The 18,848-nt window shown below is 42.5% G+C and overlaps 2 protein-coding genes across 3 annotated transcripts in view; one reads left to right on the top strand and one right to left on the bottom strand.

The window, feature by feature from the left end:
* Positions 1-7,359, top strand: part of atg7 (ATG7 autophagy related 7 homolog (S. cerevisiae)) — a 96,237-nt gene extending 88,878 nt beyond the window's left edge. The window contains exon 19 of the mRNA XM_036124562.1: positions 7,016-7,359. Coding sequence (XP_035980455.1) covers positions 7,016-7,048 — 33 coding nt within the window. The 3' untranslated portion in view covers positions 7,049-7,359. The remainder of the gene's footprint in view (positions 1-7,015) is intronic.
* A 700-nt stretch (positions 7,360-8,059) lies between these two features.
* The window catches only part of vgll4b (vestigial-like family member 4b), a 47,637-nt gene continuing 36,848 nt past the window's right edge, over positions 8,060-18,848 (bottom strand). For both annotated transcript variants that reach the window (XM_021319911.2, XM_021319909.2), the window contains 3 exons: positions 14,569-14,839; positions 14,243-14,360; positions 8,060-13,368 (listed from right to left, as the gene is read on the bottom strand). In XM_021319911.2, the coding sequence (XP_021175586.2) occupies positions 13,112-13,368; positions 14,243-14,360; positions 14,569-14,839 (646 nt within the window). In that variant the 3' untranslated portion in view covers positions 8,060-13,111. The remainder of the gene's footprint in view (positions 13,369-14,242; positions 14,361-14,568; positions 14,840-18,848) is intronic.

The following is an 18,848-nucleotide window of genomic DNA, read 5'->3' on the forward strand; positions in this document are numbered from 1 at the left end:
TACTGAATCGAAGCTTTACTTTGTGATGTAGGGAAAAGTTGTAGTTTTCAAGTTCTTTGATCCACATGAATTGAATCATAGTATCAGTAAACATTGAGCACGAAATCTAAAAAAAATTAATTCATTAGATTTCATTGTACTGTACTCAGTTTAGCACCTCTGCTGCCATAACATTTTAGGGAGTCTTTTTTTTCTTCAAATTTTTACATGTTTGTTTGTATTTTTTAAGAGAAGCAGAACAAAGTTTCCTTGTACTTGATGACACCAAAAAAAAAAAATCCATTCATTCAAATATGAGCTAATTAAACTAGTTAAAGTTGCTACATATTACAGAGCTTTCCAACATATTTCTAGCTCTTGAACTTAAAAACCTTGTCATGCTAAGCCTACAAACTTTAATGGATGTTGTTGAGATTTTATGTGAGTTAGTGTGTTATTGTGGAGTGGAAGGAGAAGGAAATATGGTTTTATTCTTTACGAATAAAAATCTGAAAAGTGTGGCCTGGATTTCTATTGAGGTCTTGCATGCACAAACATGGCAGTTTGTAGCCAGTGATGCAGATCGGGGTGTTCAGATGGAGCCGTCGTTGGGGGGCGGCTTCAGTCTCATCAACTCTTGGGAGTAGGTTTCAAATGTGCTCGGTTTCCTGGCCACTCGGTCTGGATGGGACCCCCGACACGACCAAGAAGTTAGTCGGACGCAGCCAATCCCGACTTGCTCTGGAAGGGTCCAAGTAGGGATATCCTCCTCGTCTGATGGGCGTAACGCCATCTTTTAACGAACGTGTCTGTTGCAGCTCTTTTCTAAAGGAGCTCCTCTGCACGTAATGACAGATGCTAACTGCTTAATTTAGCTCTGTAATAAGTCACAAACCCAATCAGAGACAACAAACACGAAATCGAGAGCGAGTGGGTTTCCCAACTTACATGTTGTTTTTCTTCTTCTTCTTCTTTTTTTTTTAACCCGCAGCACTCGGTCCTTGTTGCGCCCAGCGGCCCTCAACCACATCACTCTGTGTGGTCCTCTAATTGCATATTAGATGGAGCCAGTCTCCATGATGAAAGCTTGACTTTGCGCTTTGTGCTTTGGTGTCAGTTCTAATATGTAAAGCAGATGTGTTTTTAATAGCCTGGTCTATCAGTGGTTGAGTAGCGCTGCCTAGCTGAATGGCTTCAGAGGTTGGCGTCCCGCTGGGGCCACCCGCACGTAGGATGTACTCCTGCATTAAGGCTCGAGGTTTTAAAACAGCTCGCCAAACGAGCCACAATACTGAGTCATCTGCCTGAAAGTCGCAGTGGAAGGGAACTCACAATGGTCTTTAAAAAGGTCCCCTCTTGAATAAATGATTCAAAGGAAATAAAATGAAAGGATTTCTGGCTGTACTTGTTCCGAAGCGCTGCTTTTCTCCAGGCCTGCAGAGTGGCAAACGCTGCTGAAACGCCTCATGCCGGGGCTTGTTGTTGTGTTTATGGGAGAGCAGTAATCAGCAGCAGCAGAGGCTTGGCTGTGTTTTTAGCAAGCTCCGCTTCCAGCTAAAACCTCCTCTATCTGATCAGATCTGAGCGCTGTTTCAACAACGAGTCCGGATTACGCTTGTCATATCAGCCAGAGCCCGGCTTATTACAAACACTTTCCCACAAAGATTACATGCAGCTCACTGCTGGACGTTATGAAACATTCAGCCATTGCTGCTGCTGTTTTGGTCTGAAGGTGACAGGCTGGTAGATGTTACGGGTAGTCAGAGTCAGAATGGACACATTTTAACTGCAAAACAACATCTGTCCATCCATCTATTTTAATGGGTTTTAATTGCATGTTTGTCTTATTTTGAACAAAGATTACATTTATGATTCTATGTAGCAGAAGCTATTTTGTTACTGGATGTGAAAATGTGCATCATGTTTAAGAAGGATTGTGTTTTTTGTAACACCCGAGCCCTCTCTATTGTAATGTCTAAGCAAGCTGTCTCTGGGGTTGAAGGGTAGTAAAAAAAAAAAAAAAATCAACTTATAGCTATTTTATCACTTATATTTGTGTCTTTTTTTTTGTCACTGCTTTGCATCCAAGCTCGCATTATTTGTAAACCTAAGCTTTGTAAAATCACCAAGCTTACTAATTGGCTAGAGCTTATTTGGGCTTTGCAGAAATCTGCTTAATCGTTGCGCCAACAGAGGAAAATGGTTGAGAAACATCCCAACTATTCAGCCGTGCTTTAAAGAGTGGAGTAAAGTTGTTGGCTTCAGTTCGCTCAAGCTATTCATGTTACATAATCCTTCCCCTGCCCAGCTCCCCTAATTCAAACTCCCTCTCGCTCCGACCCCCTTTGTACAAAAGGTGACACACACACACACACACACACACACACACACACACACACACATGCACACACGGAGTTTGGCATGGCTGCCTTCCAGAGTGGGGCTCCAATGTCGCTGGTTTTCAAAGAGTCCTTTGCTTCTGTCCTCCTGATGGATGTTCCCCAGCTGCAGTGGAGCAGAAATGCAGAGCGTCCAGCTTTGATATGAATTAGTCACTGATTCTCCACACTGGCCCTGCAGATTCACTCTGACAAAACACTGCGGATGCAACCTGTAAACAAGACAAGCCGATGTGCAAGGGAACAGGTTAGGCAACCCTTGGCTCCTTGGCACTGATGCCTTTCAGCCCAATGTGTGGCAACTCCTCTCTTCTGGCTGAGTACGGCCAGAGCATAAACACGCTGCAGGAGAAGTCATGAACTGAAATCTAAGTGGGGGGGAGGTGGAAGCCTATTGAAACAAGAGAATCCAGTTCTAGTAGAATTGCTTTCAGCGGTTAGTATGAATCCAGTAAACACTTTTTTTCTCGTGGGTTTATCGTGCCTTTGGTGCATTTCTATGTTACAAGCTTAGATTGTGGGGAAAACAAAGGGATGTCTGTCGACCTACACCAAGCTTTCCCGTTATTGCTGTGTGTGTTTAGCATGCACTTGCGTTTCCTGCGTTTAGTTTGTAGCTTAACTGTTTAGAGGAGACTTAAACAATGTTAGAAAACAGGTTATGGTCATTTTTGGAAGAACCGTTGGCGAGGGCCAGAATCTTCTTAAAAACATTCATTTAAAATGAAAACCGGATGACTCTGTATCCCCAGCTGGAAAACTGCTAGAAATGCAGTTCATTATTACACATTTTCTTCTGTCTGACATTAAAGTTGGGTTACCAGAATTAAAACTCATGTTAGGTAAGAGTTGAAGATTAGATTTGAGTGAAATAAGCCATTCCTTAACTGAATAAAGCAGAGAGAAATCTCTTGTGTACCTTAGTGGACCAAACACCTTCCTGCACCTCTGAACCTCTGCTACATCTCATCTGTTTTATACCCATAACAGTTTCAATCATTGTTGTAAATGCAAGCTGGGTTCTGTATTTTCCAAGAATCCCTTAGAAAAAAGGTTACCAGACTTAGCACCGTCAACCCTACGTAGGAGCCTTGTTGAAGGGATGCTGCTCAAAGCCTCTGTTATCAGTCTGATATTGTATCACTGAAACCGCCACAAGCCTTTCAAATCTAAAATAGGAGTTTAGTTTTCATGTGTCAGACTTTAACATTTCAATGTAAATTCTCTGGGTGTTTTTTCTGTGTTAGTGAGAACTCTCTGTTAACATGTTTTGGTGAAATATTTACTTACTTACTCATTAATGTCCACGTTGATTCCCCACAAAAGATGCTTCTCTTGTATTACGGTTGAAACGCGGCATTAGCAGCGTTTTTTTTTTCAGCACATCAGCTCTCAGCACAGTGACGCAGTCTGCTGTCACCGTTTCTGCGTCATGCATTCATCCCATCTAAAAGCTGCCCCTCTAGACTGAGGAACACTTTTTGCTATTCACAACGTTGAGTCTCACTCTCCCACCCACCCTATGGACTGCCTTAATACCTTGTGGACAATTGAAAGTAAGATTTCTGAGGTTTTTATACCTTACTGTGCATGAACTTGAAGCAAGCACTTTGACTTTCTGGCAGTGAGTCTTAGGCTCCGTTCACACTGCTGGTCTTGATGCTCAATTTCAACTTTTTTCTGGAATCGGAGGTGACCGTTCATACTATTAAACTATTAAATGAGACCACATCAGACTTCTTTCTGAACGGTTCAGACCCGCATGCGCAGATAATAGAAGATGTCATTCAGCAGCGCGCTGTTTATGGACGTTTAGGTGAATTTAATTGTTTCTATAAGTGTTCAATAAACAAAAAACTCAAAGAAGAGAGAAAAAACACGCTGATACCAGCAGGCATCTCTCCTTGTTATTATTAGAAAGCTATTGAGCAATGGGAGCTGACAATATTAAGACCACATCATAGCAAGACGAAGTCAGGTAAGAAGAAACCAGCACAGCTATTAACAACAGTCTTCTATGGAGCGCTAAGAGCAGGAGAGTGACGTGAAAGACGGATAAAATGCGACAAAATCCGATAGGTATCCGAATTAGTACCACACATGGAAGTGGCACCAATCTGATTTTATGGGGGCAAAAAGACCAAAAATTGGGCCGTTCACACCACTGTGAAGACAGACATGGGTCGCATATGGAGAAAAAGATCAGATTTGGGTCGCATTTCCCTGCAGTGTGAACGCAGCCTTAGTGTTTGCACTACCTGCTGCTGAGAATTATTCAGCTGAATCCATCCAATCTAAGGTAGAAATAGCTCAGATCTCTTATTCGTGCTCTTTAGGAACTATTTTGAGCAGGGCTGACAAGGCTATATTCTAGATATTAAGGATAAACATAAAGTTCTTCATTCATGGCTTAGAGGGCCCCTAAAGTTGCTTAGAACTCTTAAGCTGAGGACGGGTGATCCAGTGTGATGGGATAAAGGTGCATTTGCGATTAATTAGTACTGCATCATCTTTGCTTTTTGTTGCCTAATTCCATTATTACGGATATCAAATAGTAGAAAGTTCCCTTAAATTTGAGTGATACCTTAATATTTGAATGTCTCTGTGGATGTAAAAGGAGACATTGTCTCTCAGTTTGCAGCATTTTCTCCTCAATATCACTGAGAGTTCAGAAATTACCAGCATACACTATTTTATATTTATACACCTGACTTTTATTTTCACCAAAGTGATGCAGCATTACAAATTCAATCTTTTGAACATGTTTTAGATCTGTAATTTCCTTACAATTTCCACCAAGCTCTTTATTTTTATCTGTTTTTAAAATTAATTTTATAAGGTTGCACCCTCTAGGACCTAATTGTACTATCAGCTTTACAAAGTGTAATCATTTCTTTGATTAGACTTTGAGTTAAATACCATTTAAGATACTGGTAAGCCGTTCCAACAGTTCACTTGATGAAAGGCAGCTATTTTGTTTAAACAGTCTCATTTAAGATTTTGACTTAATAACATCAGTTTCTGTTTAGGTTTATATGATTTTACAAGCACATTTTGTTTTTAGAACCTGGATTGCACAGGTAGTTCTGGTGCCTTGCAGCTAGAAAGTCCTGAATTTGAATCTCCCTGGAGGTCATTCTGCATGCAGTTTGCATGTTCTCCCTGCACAGGCGTGGGTTCTGTCCTGGTACTCCGACTTCCTCCCACAGTCCATAAATGTAAGGTTAAATAGTGGCTCTAAAAATTAATGGGCGGGTGGACTGACAGACTTAAACATTTAAAAACAGCTCTAGAAAAAGAAATTAAGCAACCCCAATAAAATCTGCTTCTCTACATGTATGCCAACTAATCAGGTCTGGTGTCTGTAGATTTTCAACACAGGCACATGTTTCTATATAATGAGGAACCGATTAGATTACCTGAACCAAATGGCAATGTGAAAGGCTAATAGAGAGCATGCCAAGACGCATGGAAGCTATGGTTGAAATTTGGGCTTATTTCATTAGTATTGCATTAGTTAAAAAATTAATATAAACGTTTGTGCTTTATGTTCTTTTGGTTTCAAAAAACACTGCAACTTGTTGGGAGTTTTTGACAAATTCTTCATTTTCTGCAGGTTACTGCGCCGAACTATTTTTATTTGAAATATGATCGAAATGTCAGTTTATAGAACAGGGCACATGCCAAAAATAGTAAAGTAAAAAGAACCTGCAGGGTTGTTGCTGTAGTTTCCTTACATTTTTCTTAGAGCTCTAAACAATATAAAGAGGAGAAAACTCAAACTGGAATTAAAGCCTGTAGTTTGACGTGACTTCAGCAGGGCTTCCTGAGACGTTACGTCTCGGCTCTTGGAGCAGTGACGCTGAGGAATGCAGCGTACGCGTGTCGGAGTTGTGTCTGTGTAGCATTCCAGTCGCTGTTAGTGGAGCTATGTGAATTACGTTTTACAGCAGGGGGAATGTAGGGAATCTGCTGCCACGAGAAGGTCACTTTTGTTTACCGACACACTCTTGCAAAGCCGGTTCCTCTGTGTGTTTGTGTGCCGCTTCCTATTGAGAAAAGCTTTTAGAAATCTGGTACATGTCAGGCTATATTTTCTATGAACTGGATGCCTTTGTTTATTTTAGCTAAATATAAAATTTATAACAATTAGACATTTCACTCACAGTTCAGATCCTCTGTATAGTGCATTACCAGCATCCCTCACTGCTTTGCCATAGTTTAAATTTGAATGCACTGGGTTTGTACCGCGCTATTCATTCACTGGACAGCTTCACATACAGTCGGTGGAAAGAGCTGGCAAAAAAACGCTTTAGCGTTTGGTTGTTTGCAAGCTGGTAAACCAAGGTTTTGAAGCCAGAAATTGACTCAGGATGTTTGAGGAGACATCAACGATACCAACCTGCGAGGCCTGAACGTAAACGTAGCATTAACGTGTTAGAGAAACGTCACCGGCCACCTTTAAAGCCCAGACCCCCACTTCTGCAGGAGCTTCCAGACCACAACACAGAAGAGAGTCTTGTGGAAGCTGCTCTGACGTCCTCTGAATGCCGCTTTATCACTCTGCACGTGCTTTGTTTCGCCTCGTTGATTATTTTATCTCTGAAAGGCTTCTTTTGTGTCTTTGTCCTCCTCAGATTTGGGACATGAGCGACGATGAGAGCATCTGATGGGTCGAGCAGCAGAAGAATTTCACTTTTCTCAATACCAAACATCAACTCTATACATTAGACACAAGGTGCACCATCAGGGCCGAGCACCAAGTAAAAAAAAAAAAAAACGAATCATTCACAAGCAGACAGAGCTTGAGTTTTTTTTGTTGTCTAAAATCATGTATGTTTGTGTCAAGTTTTTTTGTCTGATTGTTAAAAAGTCTTTTTTTTTTTAAACTGTTAGTTACAATAAACCCATCAAAATAAACTGGTTTAGTCGAGTCAGCAAGGTTTCAACAGCATCTGTTTGCTCATTCAGCTTGGAGGGGGGGGAAAAAAAAGAATGAAAACACAAAAACACATCTGAAGCCATCTCATGCTCTGCTTCCTAGAGACTCAAACATATACAGAGCAGCTGATACTAAAACCAGCTTTCAGATCATTCCTGTCAGGAAACCTGCGCAGATGTTTCTGTGCAGCTGGACTGCAGACCGGCGGGGACCAAACCAAGGAGACCAACCAGCGTACCGGAGATCTTTAGAAGTTACTGGGTTGTTTTGTTTTGTTTTTTCTACTTTGCACTGTCTTGTGTCTAGAAACTTGAATGCTTGTTAAGGCATGTAACATTTCAACTGGTTGGTTATTTGTCCAACAAATAAAAGCTCAGTGTGGGGGAAAAAAAAAAAAAAAAAAGACTAGGTCTCTGTTTAAAAGTGAAGCAGCAACTAAGAATAAAATGTTTGAACAAAAATGTAACTGCGTAATCCAAGTTTTCTCAGTCTGTTTTCCATGACTGATTAATCCCAGTTTTTGTTCAGCTTAGCTAATTCACTTCTGTTAGCATTTAACTGAAAAAACTATAATAAAATGTTTCCTTACAGTTCGGCATCAAAGGGCTTTAGATCCCTGTGCGGTTTGTGCGTAATGGAACTGCATGCACTCTACATCCTCCCACACTTACTGTTTAGCTGCAGGAATGCCTCTCCTCACACAACCACATGAAAAGAGCTGCAGGACAGACACGCAGTCGGTGGTTTAAAAGCACTTTATTGTTCATCAAGGCTACTTTTACGTACAAAAAAGGTGGCCTGCCAAAACCTTTTGAGTAGGAGACACAGAGCCACAAAATTTGTTTTTTTTTATACAATATTTCTTACAGTTCAGAGTATTACTACCACTAAGAACATGCTACTTCCACTTTAAAGACAGGATGTGGAGCAATCAGAGTGAGGAGCAACTCCTCTTTGATTTGTCAGCTGAATGCGTAACTTGATCGGGATTTATTACAGATGGAAACTGGTAGTGGATTCACAGCTAATCTGCCACCAAGATCATTAAAAGAAATGCCCTGAAAGAGAATAAATGATTCACACGTTATTAGGCTTCCAGCTGTAGAGCAAGGCCCACCATCTCTGTTGCTAACATAATGTACCTGCTAGCTGGACCGTTGTTACGCTTTCTCAAGGTTAATGGGTTTTATCAATGCAATATATATGTATATTAAAAAAAGTTAAATTTTTGTTCAAAAGTCTCAACAGATGTAGAAGAACGGGGATGAGTGGAAGTAGCGATTGTCAGCGACACACCTGTGTGTGGCGTAACGTGGTTTCATACGTTTACTGTGTTCCTGCACTTGAACCTTTTACTCTGACAGACAAAACTCTACTGACAAAAAAAAAAAGATCAACTTTTTTCACAAACAAAAAAAAAGAAAATGCAATGATTACAATATAAGGACAGAAATAACAATTAAATAGCTACATATCATTAACAAATTAATTGTTCCTCAAAAAAATACCTACGATTTTTTTTTCTCTGTACATTCGTTACGCACAGCGTAATGATGGTCTTAGAGTTAGCTAATATATATATTTATAAAAAAAAAAAAAGATTTAAGTGATTTTCCTACAGTGTGTAGGGAGTGCATGCCCGACGCGTGGCTCGCGCTTCCTACCTACAGGGTGGTCGTGAAATGATAATGAGAAAGAAAATAAATCAAAATCCTCTGGACTTCCAGCCTCTTTCCCTCGTGTTTTCTAGCAAGGTGCTCACCACCACGCTTGTAGACGGGGAGGTCGTCAGGCATTGCTGTGAGACCCTAAATACAGTGCTGTGGAAAGGCTTTTGTTCCCATTGCTGACTTCTATTTTTGCATTTTTTTTAAAAAGTCACACTTAACTGTGAAGGATCAAATACATTTCAATATCAGGCAAAGATAGGACTAAACTAAATAAAGGTTTTAAATAGTCAATTCATAAAGGGATTAAAAACAACCCTAGTCAATAAAGGGCCAAAAACAGAGGGAGCTGCGGAGGACCTGGCATTCGGTCTAAAGAGGTTAACGTTTGACAGAAAGCCAGGTTTGTTTGGCTTGTCGTTTTTCCTTAAACATAAATGTGGAAACAGTTTTTTTTTGTAAATACCCTGGTTGTCTTTGACATTAAGAATATGACAGAGTGTCTCACAGCACTGTAGACTTTAAGGCACAAGGTAAATGTCTTGTGACTCACAGCTCGCGCTTACAAAAGCACAGCTCCTGCAGCTCAGGGTCTGCCGCCCCAGCCAGCCACACCTCACTGGTCACAGAAAGCATGTAAAAGTGATCATGTTCTTTTTTTTTTTTTTTAAGTAAATCTAAGCTAAACTGACCCTTCGGAAACTTTCCTCATCCTTCCGCTTTCGATAGCCGATGATGGAATGTGTGGACGATTGAGAGAAGAGAGAACACCTTCCATTGCTGGAACGTCGTAGGATCCCCGTACTCGCTACCGAAAAAAAAAGCTTGTCGTTCCATTAACTGAAGCTCAGCGACATGAAATGATTCTCCACACTGCTACGAGGCTAGGTCTCTCAAACTGAAGCTCTAAATGTCTTCGAAAATGTTATGGCACCCAAGTAAAAGTTTGCTCCTTTAGTCGGAAGCGAAGCGCCGTGGAGGGAAGTCTGGGACGAGCAGCCCTGGCTGGCTGAGAAAGATGCTGCGTCTGCTACAGGCCTACGTAAAAGTTCCCAACTGGAGGAATGTATGCCGCCGTGGTGCCGGTTGTATTACAGAATCTGATTCATGTATTTAGGCTGCAGGAAAAGAAACCACTTAATTACACTAAAAAAAAAAAAAAAAAAGGTGTCTGGACACCAAGTCAGAGCAGGAAAAGTCAACTGAGGGAGGTTGAACGGTCAACGTTAATTCTGATAAACTGCTAGCTAAGAAATGACTGTTGTAAGTGGCCCAATTCCAATTTTTGTGATTTTTGTTGATTCTTTAGTGTCAATAGGATACGTTTTCAGACTGCATCGCCACAAGCATCCAAGCCTTGGAGACTACCACACACCGCGGTAGGCTTTGTGGGGGAAACGCTGCTACGGAGGTTGGGCTTAGATGCTTGAGGTGAAAATCCCCACAGCGCTCTCTATCGACTCGGGTGTCTCAGCTCAGTCACGCTGAAGTGTGCGGCATCCTGTACCAGCGATGGATCAACGTCTTAAGAAAACCCAAATGAACAGCAGAACTCAAAGCCAGCCCACCCCGATGACTTGAAGCGTCGCCGTGCTGAGATGGTTCTGAATGAGCCGTTAACAGAGCCTGTCCAGAGGCTGTCCCACTATAGTTACCATACCGATAATAATGGAAAAACAACAAACAAAAAACCCAAACGTACAAAAGTATAACAACAACAATATGGAGTACAACTGACCCAGCAGTGAGTGGATAGTGTCTATGTCAGTTACCGACAGCAAAACAAAAAAGAAGTAAAAACTAACATCTGAATGAACAAAAATAAAAAGGTTAATAGTTAAGCTTGAAATGCTAAAAACCCTAATAGATACCAGCTATTAAACAATAGAAAATACATGCACCTGTAAAAGCATTAATTTACCTTTAAAACCTTAGAAATCTATTAAACCACAGTCTGTAGGAGGGGTGGGGTGGGGGACATAGGTAGCAGGGTGTTAGCTGAATATAATTCTAACACCGGTGTTCAAAGAGTCACATAAACAAAAGGCGTGTTTGAAGATATCATGATAATCCTTTTCCCCCCTGCGGGTCAAGAAATAAACCCCCCCCCCTTCTTTTCGGAAACCACAAAGTGACGTTCAGCGTCACGCATCCCCCTCATCAGTGTCAGCAGTTAGCGCCTTTGAAACACATCAAAGCGGACGGTTCAGTGGAGCCCAGCCCTCGGCCCCTCGTTCAGGTCGCCATTTTAACAAGTCCCACCCTGAAAGGATGAATTCCTGTCGTCCCCGTTTGATGAAGACGGACTTTCAAATTAATGTTTCGTTTCCGCTGCAGGAACAAGGCTCGTTTTTTTTGAGGGAACGTTTTAGGGTGTTAAGCCTGACTGAAGTTATTAGAATTCAGTTTCCCAGCGTAAACGCTGGGAAAAGAGCCCATCTTTACGGCGGAGGCTCGTCTCTCCCGTTTCCCTCCCTCCTTTGCTTTGAGGGGCAGAACGCTGCAATCTGCCGATGGATATCCCTTTAAAAATGTGTTCTAGTCGCATCTTTCCGTGTACTTTCTAGTGACTCTGTCCAGGTTGTAAAGCATAATAGCTGTGATAGAGTAATTGGTTCTAATTTTATTTTGGTTTTATTTTCACGACGGGAGCCTTGCTCCAGCACCCAATAGCTGTGCAAGACGACACGGTTGAGGGAGAAGTTCCCCACTCAGCATCTGGACTTGTTCTGGTCTCTGCAGTGGAAACGCACAAAACAAAAGCCTGGATATAATTTGAGTTTTGAGAAAAAAAAAAAAAACTGGAATTCATAGTTGAAACGGGCCTTTAAAGCTGAACTGGAATGGCCGGGCGTGATGATCTTAACCCACATCGAGAAGTTATAAAATAAGGTGGGACATAAATTTACCCGAGAAGTGCTTTGTTTAGACGGAAGCTCTAGTAAAAAAATAATAATAAAATCAGTATCCATGACACTTCTTTGTTGATAAATGGCCGAGCTTTCCCACATTTCGTGCGTTGAACCCCATCCTGCCAGCAGAGTTCTCAGTGCAGACCGACATTCTGCAGGTAGGTGCTGCTGGAGACTGATCACAGATCAGAATCCGAGCTTTAAGACGGCAACACCAGCCGTCCTTGAACTGCTTTTAATGAACTTCTCAGCAAATGGAAGAATCGTGATCTAAAAGGTTAAATTTAGCTCGCAGCCACGCTTCCACCGCCCAACCTCGCTGGGGTGTGTTTACATTTGTACAAACGACAACGCATGCGAGACTTTGCACACGCGTCAAAGTCGACTAATCTCTAGTAGACTTTAAGCAGGAGCTATTCGGAAATCCATCAGGTTTCCAACACGTGAGATAAGATGTGATTGCATCAAAATGCATTTTAAGCCCCAGCGCCGGGCTACCAACCTGACATGCTACCGTTACCTTTCCAAGCAGCGGCGCAGCTCAGATCTGAGGTCACAGCCAGCAGCCCAACGAGCAGGACGGGAGGACGGGGTCTACTATGTGTGCTTTTTAAAGGCGGTCACTGAAAAACACGGGCTGAGGTTTCTTTGGTAGCACGGCAAGGTGGGTTGTGATTACTTTCTAAGGTTTCTCATTTTCCATTCAAAGGCCAGGCATGTCATAACAGAGAATCAGTACACAGAACTACTGTTAACCAAACAAGACAAAAAAAAACAACAGAACAAGAACAAAACAGAAAACGAGAAGAAAGTGAATAATTAAAACAGTCTTTCCTCTTTTTATGTACAGAAAACTACAGACACTTGTTCAGCTCCAAGCCAACGATGCGGGGGGGGGGTGATGGAGGACTGGAAGGAGCAGGCCGACGCTCCGGTCTCAAGTTCAACGTTTGAATCCTCCTCAGTCACGGCTGACGTTGGTCTGGCGGGAGCAGACTGTGGAAGGGAGGCGAGCGTGTCTTTATTGCTTGACTGATGCTCAGTGACTGAGCTGGCTGGAGGCTTTTGGCTGATTTTAGCAGACCAGCAGGCAGGCATTCCCTCTGGGATGCTGGTGACAGACCAAAATGGCAGGGGCATGGTTCTTGGAGCTGAGATGATTGGATGAGCAGTGTGGGGGGCGAGGGGGGGTGGGAGGGTTCCTCTCTGCCTTCAAGAGATCACAGAAGGGGAGTGGTTGTGAGTGACCATGTGACTGTCGGGAGAGGAGTTTGGGCTGCTGCCAGACGACGAGGGACTCCCCTTGTTTTTGATCTGCAGCCAGGTCTCGCCCAGCGCCTTGGCGAAGTGGTCGTCCACAGAGCCTGTGATGGACACCGAGTTGGTGGCGGTGGGCTCGGGCTCCTTGTAGTTCTTCCCGAGGCTGCGGCGGAAATGTTCCTCGATAACGGGGTCGCAGGCTGTGTTGGCTGGAAGGAGAGTAGTTCTCAGTTACCAGTTTGATAATGAAAAGAAATACATCCCGCATAGTCCCTTTTATGGCCTTCTATGGGCAATTTATTGCCTTAAATTGGTTTAAGTACTTTTAGGTCATTGGAAATATCTACTGTACTGTACTGTGTGTAAAATGATCGTTATAAATTTCCCGGTAACCTCAGTGTGATCATTGAAATCCCAGCGGGATCATAAAAACAGTCATTTTAAATTCATTATGGCAAAGAAAATGCAACATTCTCAGAAAGTCACTGAGGTGTGAAGTGACTATGAAAATGGAATTATGTTGGTCTTTCTAAGTAAAAAACAATGATAGCAAAAGTAGTTTCTCCATTACTTTTAGGACTAAACCAATAATGAAAAGAAGATTACACAATCAAGTTTACCTATGCTTGTTTTTATTAAAGTCTTAATATTTCTCTTAACAGGTTCTTGAACATGTAGACTTGCATATGTAAATGAAGTAACAAAAGGTATTTCTAGCTTTTCATATCAAAGCTTAAACATTCAACAACAGTCCTAATGTTTCGCGAATAGTGCAAATCTAGGTTCTTTATGTACAGAAACAGACCAAGCAAGAAAAAAAGTAATTCTGGCCTTTCAAATTAAACCTTGCATAGACCTTTCTAAAGAAAAGTCATTAGAAATGTAGGTTCCAGATTCCTGGTGGTCTTTAAACCCGACACCATTAAAGGGACTTTTATTGTCTTGCTTATAACAGCAAAATTCTGTTTAAATGCTGACAGTCAAATTGCTTCCAGTTCTATGCAAAGAGAAAACTATTTCCCATACAATCTGCTGGATGGAAATGATTTTATTTCTAAGTTTCGTCTCCGTGCCTGTACTCACTGTTGGTTCTCCTGTAGTTGTTGCTGAAGTTGGAGCAGCCGTTGTGCGAGACTGGACACTGTGACAGGTTGCAGTTGCGATTGTTGGCTGCAGCGCACGTAATCACCGACGGACGGTTCTGAAAGCAGAGCAGGTAGTTGTTTGCGCTGAGGGCTGACCACAATCAACAAGAATATTGTGCGTTTGAAGAAAAAAATGAAATAAAAACTCGTCCCGCTGAGAGGCAGCGGGGCTAATGAATACCCATTAGTCACGTCATTTAGAAGACAGTCTGAGAGCAAAGTGCTCCGTGTCGGAGCCAAAAGAAAAGCAGGTGTCCATTTTACCTGCTGCCGCTCCATGGGGCTGACCGCGTGCGGCACCGACACCATGGCTGCTGTGCTGCCGCGCGCCGTCTCCACCATGCTGTTTTTGGTGAGTGCCAGAGGCTGATCCATGCCTGCTAAGGTGGCCAGGTGGTGGTGGTGGTGGTGGTGGTGATGGTGGCCGTACAGGTGGTTGGCTGGAACCCCCAGAGGAGCAGGCACCACCATGCGCTCGCTGGGACTCCGCCTGTGGTCCTTAGCAACAGGGGAGCTGCGGTAGTCTGTCGGCTTCCTGTGAAAATAAAGCACCTCTATCTTAGCAGCTGTACCAAACATCGGCTTAATTCGTGAATTCTTACATTTACACTCGTTTAGTGAATGAGCTTTAATGGAAAAGTTTGAGTTAATTATTTAAATTATTATTGTTTTTTTTTTTTTTTTTTTAAACGTGTCAGCTGATTCACACACCAAGACAACCCCGTGAGTAAATATTCAGAAGGAATAAAAGGGTGAAGAGGGATGACTCAGAATGAGTCAAATTAACAGATGAATAAGAAAAACATAATAGTAAATGCACCCATCTGTCAAACAATGAATAATTATAAGCTATGAATACTGATCTCAGATTGCTGGGAGCGTGAAGCCTGTTTGGTAGAAACCCAAGCTCTCTCTTCTCCATGCAGGCAGGGCAAGACGAGCTCTGGACCTAAATTTATCCAACGTGGAAGGACTCCAAACTTATCTCTGAACATAGGGACGAATGGGCACCGAGTTCAAAGCCTTAAAGTGGTTTCGTCAGCGCAGAGAACAAGCTTTATCTCTCCGGCGAGGGAGCAGCCAGCACACTTAATGCTGTCAACTCTTCAAAACCCTGGAGGCAAAGTTTACCGTCAACATTTCATTAAATCTGCTAATACATTACAAACGTACCCCCTTAGATTTAACTCTTTCGCTTAACCTTTCTTAAACGACGAGTTGAGTAATTAGGTCAGAGAAGCACGATTGGCCTCTCTCCAAAATGTGAGCTCATCACCGGGGACGGCAGAAATGCTAAAGTTTAAAGTAACACTTTAACACTTTAATACACATTTGGGCTGGTTTCCCCTCGGCTCTGGTGACAATAAACCTGATCTGTTTGTTACGCGCAGTTTATCCCCGACATTGCGCAGACTTGCTTTGCAGTTTAACAGGTAGTGATTATTCCAGGGAGTGCGTCACATGTGGTCCGTGCTCCTTGGGTCTGAGTATGAGAGTGTGTGCCTGCGCTGCTCCACTCCCTTCTGACAAATTGAGGCCCAATTTGAGGGAACAAAACGTCCTGCGCTGGCTCCCGTCTCTTCATTTCTCTCCCCGGGGTTACGGAGGCTGTGTAGATGGCCTTATTTAAGTACGGAAACCTAAACGCCCTCTTCCTCCCTTCTGCTGGCATGCAGGAGCCGTCAAAAGTATACACACCCCCGTTCAAATGGCAGGGTGTCTGGGACGCACACGATAAACCATTTGAAATGTTTTACACACACGGCATTTATCCTGTACAATTTCACTTAAGTTAAAAAATATATTTTATAAAAGGTTGGAAAATAAGATCTTCAATAACCTGGTTGAATATGAACACATTGTTAAAGCACCTTTTGATATAACTGCAGCATTCAGTCTACTTTGGTTGGAGTCTTATCAGCATCCGCCTGGTTATATTTGCTTATCAACCTTTCAAAGTTCTCCAAATATGTCAAATTTGGGTAAATTCACCAACTTTACATCTGATGAAAAATCACCCCATAGCATGATGCTGCCACCACCATGTTTCCCTGTAGGTATAGTGTTCTGTCTGGGATGTGCAACGTTGATTTGGTGTCAAATCTTATGAAACTGTGGCTCAACCGTTCTGGTTTGGGTTCATTATAATAGAATATATTGTCAAACAAGGTATTTGAAGGTCCCTAACCGGGCAAACAGCTGGTCAGATGATGCATTCAAACTGTGACTACATTTTATCCTGCGCCACCTTCACCACGCCAGGATCATTTCCGCGGAGCCTTGAACACCATCAACCCAGATATCCTCCACCAGAAGCCCACTGAGCCAGCCTCCACCTATCAGTGGATCACCAGCTTCCTGACTGCCCGGTAGCAGAAGCTGAGACTGGGGGAGCATCTTCTCCCACTCTAGAACCATCAGTGCTGGCGTCCCCCAGGGGTGTGTTCTCTCCCCACTTCTCTCTGTACCCAAATCTCTGTGAAACTCCTCAAGTTTTGCAGATGACACCACTGTCACTGCTCCATGGCATTGCACCATGCATATTTCCACCAGTCCAACCATGTCTTTCTGTTTATTTACAGATTTATAAATAAATGTTTCTATTTCGCTTCTTACATATCTATAATTAAAATGTCTAGAAAGCAAAGCAAAGTAGAACTGAAGACAAAGACCTTGTTTTGTGCACAAACATGTCCATTAAAGCAGATTTGGATTCTCAAGGCTGAAAACTAAAATGTAATTAAAAAGTTGCCTTTACAAAGTGCGTGCCAAAATTTGTATTGTAGCTTTTTTCTGGCAATAAATTCAATTGAATTATACATGATACTTCATAAAAATGTTGAAATGATTTATCAAAAGTCCCCCCAACAGAAAACGCTGCCATTTTAACCAAAAAGTGTTCGCTTTTAAGTTCACTCTGCGCTCCATTCTATTTAGACACTATTTTGAGTCAACTGTGTAAACAGTTTAATTTTATATTATATATACTACACTATGACTATGATGGGTAGAACACAACTTCATTCTTTCCCAGATCAGCAAGAGGCTTCTCCTAAACATGTGAAGCGTGAGAGCAAACATCAGACTTGGCGCTGAAAAAGCAGGAAGAACCCTTTAAGGTGTATTTGGATGCAAAACAAGCTCAGATAAACAGTTGTAGAACCATGTGACCAGGCAACCCTACTGCTGGGCCAAGCATCTGGAGTCCACAGCACGGTTCTCCACAAATAACAGTGAACACAAAACAGGAGCGAGGAGGAAGTGGGGAGCTGCATGTGAATGGTCTAGACCTTTAGTTCATGAAAGCGGGAGCGAGGATGGTAGTTTCCTTCATTTGTGCAGCGAGCTTACATGGGCAGAGAGACCCCACAGTCTTTTTTCCTGTCTTTTTTTCCCCCACTCACACAATCGGCAGCAAACTTCCTGAGGGTGAACTAAGGAATCGATTTGGCAGAACTTACAAAAATCAAGGCTAACACCTCACCAACAAGTTTGTGTGTTTTTTCTTAGTCAATATCTATTTCTACTCTGCTAGAGCGGTTAAGGTTTTTTAAAGTAAATAATGTAGAGGAAATGTGTCAAGCTCACGTCCTCATACAAGCGGGGGGGGGGGGGGGGGGGGGGGGTGTCGTCACAGGAACCGCTGAAAAGGGATTAACAAATCTGGCTAATGAGTGGCGTGGCAGTTGAATCAACCCCCCCCCTGTCTCTCTGTTGCTTGTGACTACCCACTAACTCACATTTCATGTCAGGGTTCAGGCTTTTAAAACCCAACCTGTGTCCTTGTCTCCATTACTCACCTCTCAATTATCAGGGAAAGGTCGCACATGGCAGACAGGAGGAGAGCGCATTAAGGGCGGAAAGTGAGGGTTGTGCATGAAGCAAGAACTTGAGGGTGATAACAAGGGCTTGAGGTGAAGAGGGATGGACTAGAATAGATAGTAAGAGCTCCAGCTGGGAAGAAGAAGAAAGAAGCAAGTCTCTGGAAAATTAACAAGGATGTTTTATTCTTATAGAGAGACTGATCCAGTTTTTACTGATCAATAGTTCTCAGGTTTTGTCTTTTTAAGGTCTGACCCGATTCTATTCTCAAAACATTTATTTTCTCAGATTTATGATAGAAAATATAAAAAAGGTGTGCTGGGGGTTCTTTTGGGTGAATTTAGTTTTAATCCAAAATCCAGCTTACGCATCAAAGAAAATGTCCTTAAATCTGATTGTGTTTTATTAAAGCTAGGCTTGACAATTTTTTCGGAAGTTTACCTAAGTTTCCCCAGGGGATCACATGAAAAAAAAAATCTCCCAAATCCCATGTGGTCTTATTTTTTTCTACCGAGTCTTTCCTCTTCTCATAAACTTGAACACGGCTTACTTCATGCGACTCTCAGCCATGTTCAAAGTCTACGGTGAGAGCAGCGAAGCTACAATGAACGGCTAACCGCTAACCTAGTGGCTAAGCTAACCGGATACATAAACACTAGAAGTGTGCATGTGGTGCCAGCAAGCGGAAACTATGAAGGAACAAACACGAACGCTGGCGTCGT

This window comes from Fundulus heteroclitus, chromosome 20 (assembly GCF_011125445.2).
Source record: "Fundulus heteroclitus isolate FHET01 chromosome 20, MU-UCD_Fhet_4.1, whole genome shotgun sequence".
Taxonomy (NCBI): domain Eukaryota; kingdom Metazoa; phylum Chordata; class Actinopteri; order Cyprinodontiformes; family Fundulidae; genus Fundulus; species Fundulus heteroclitus.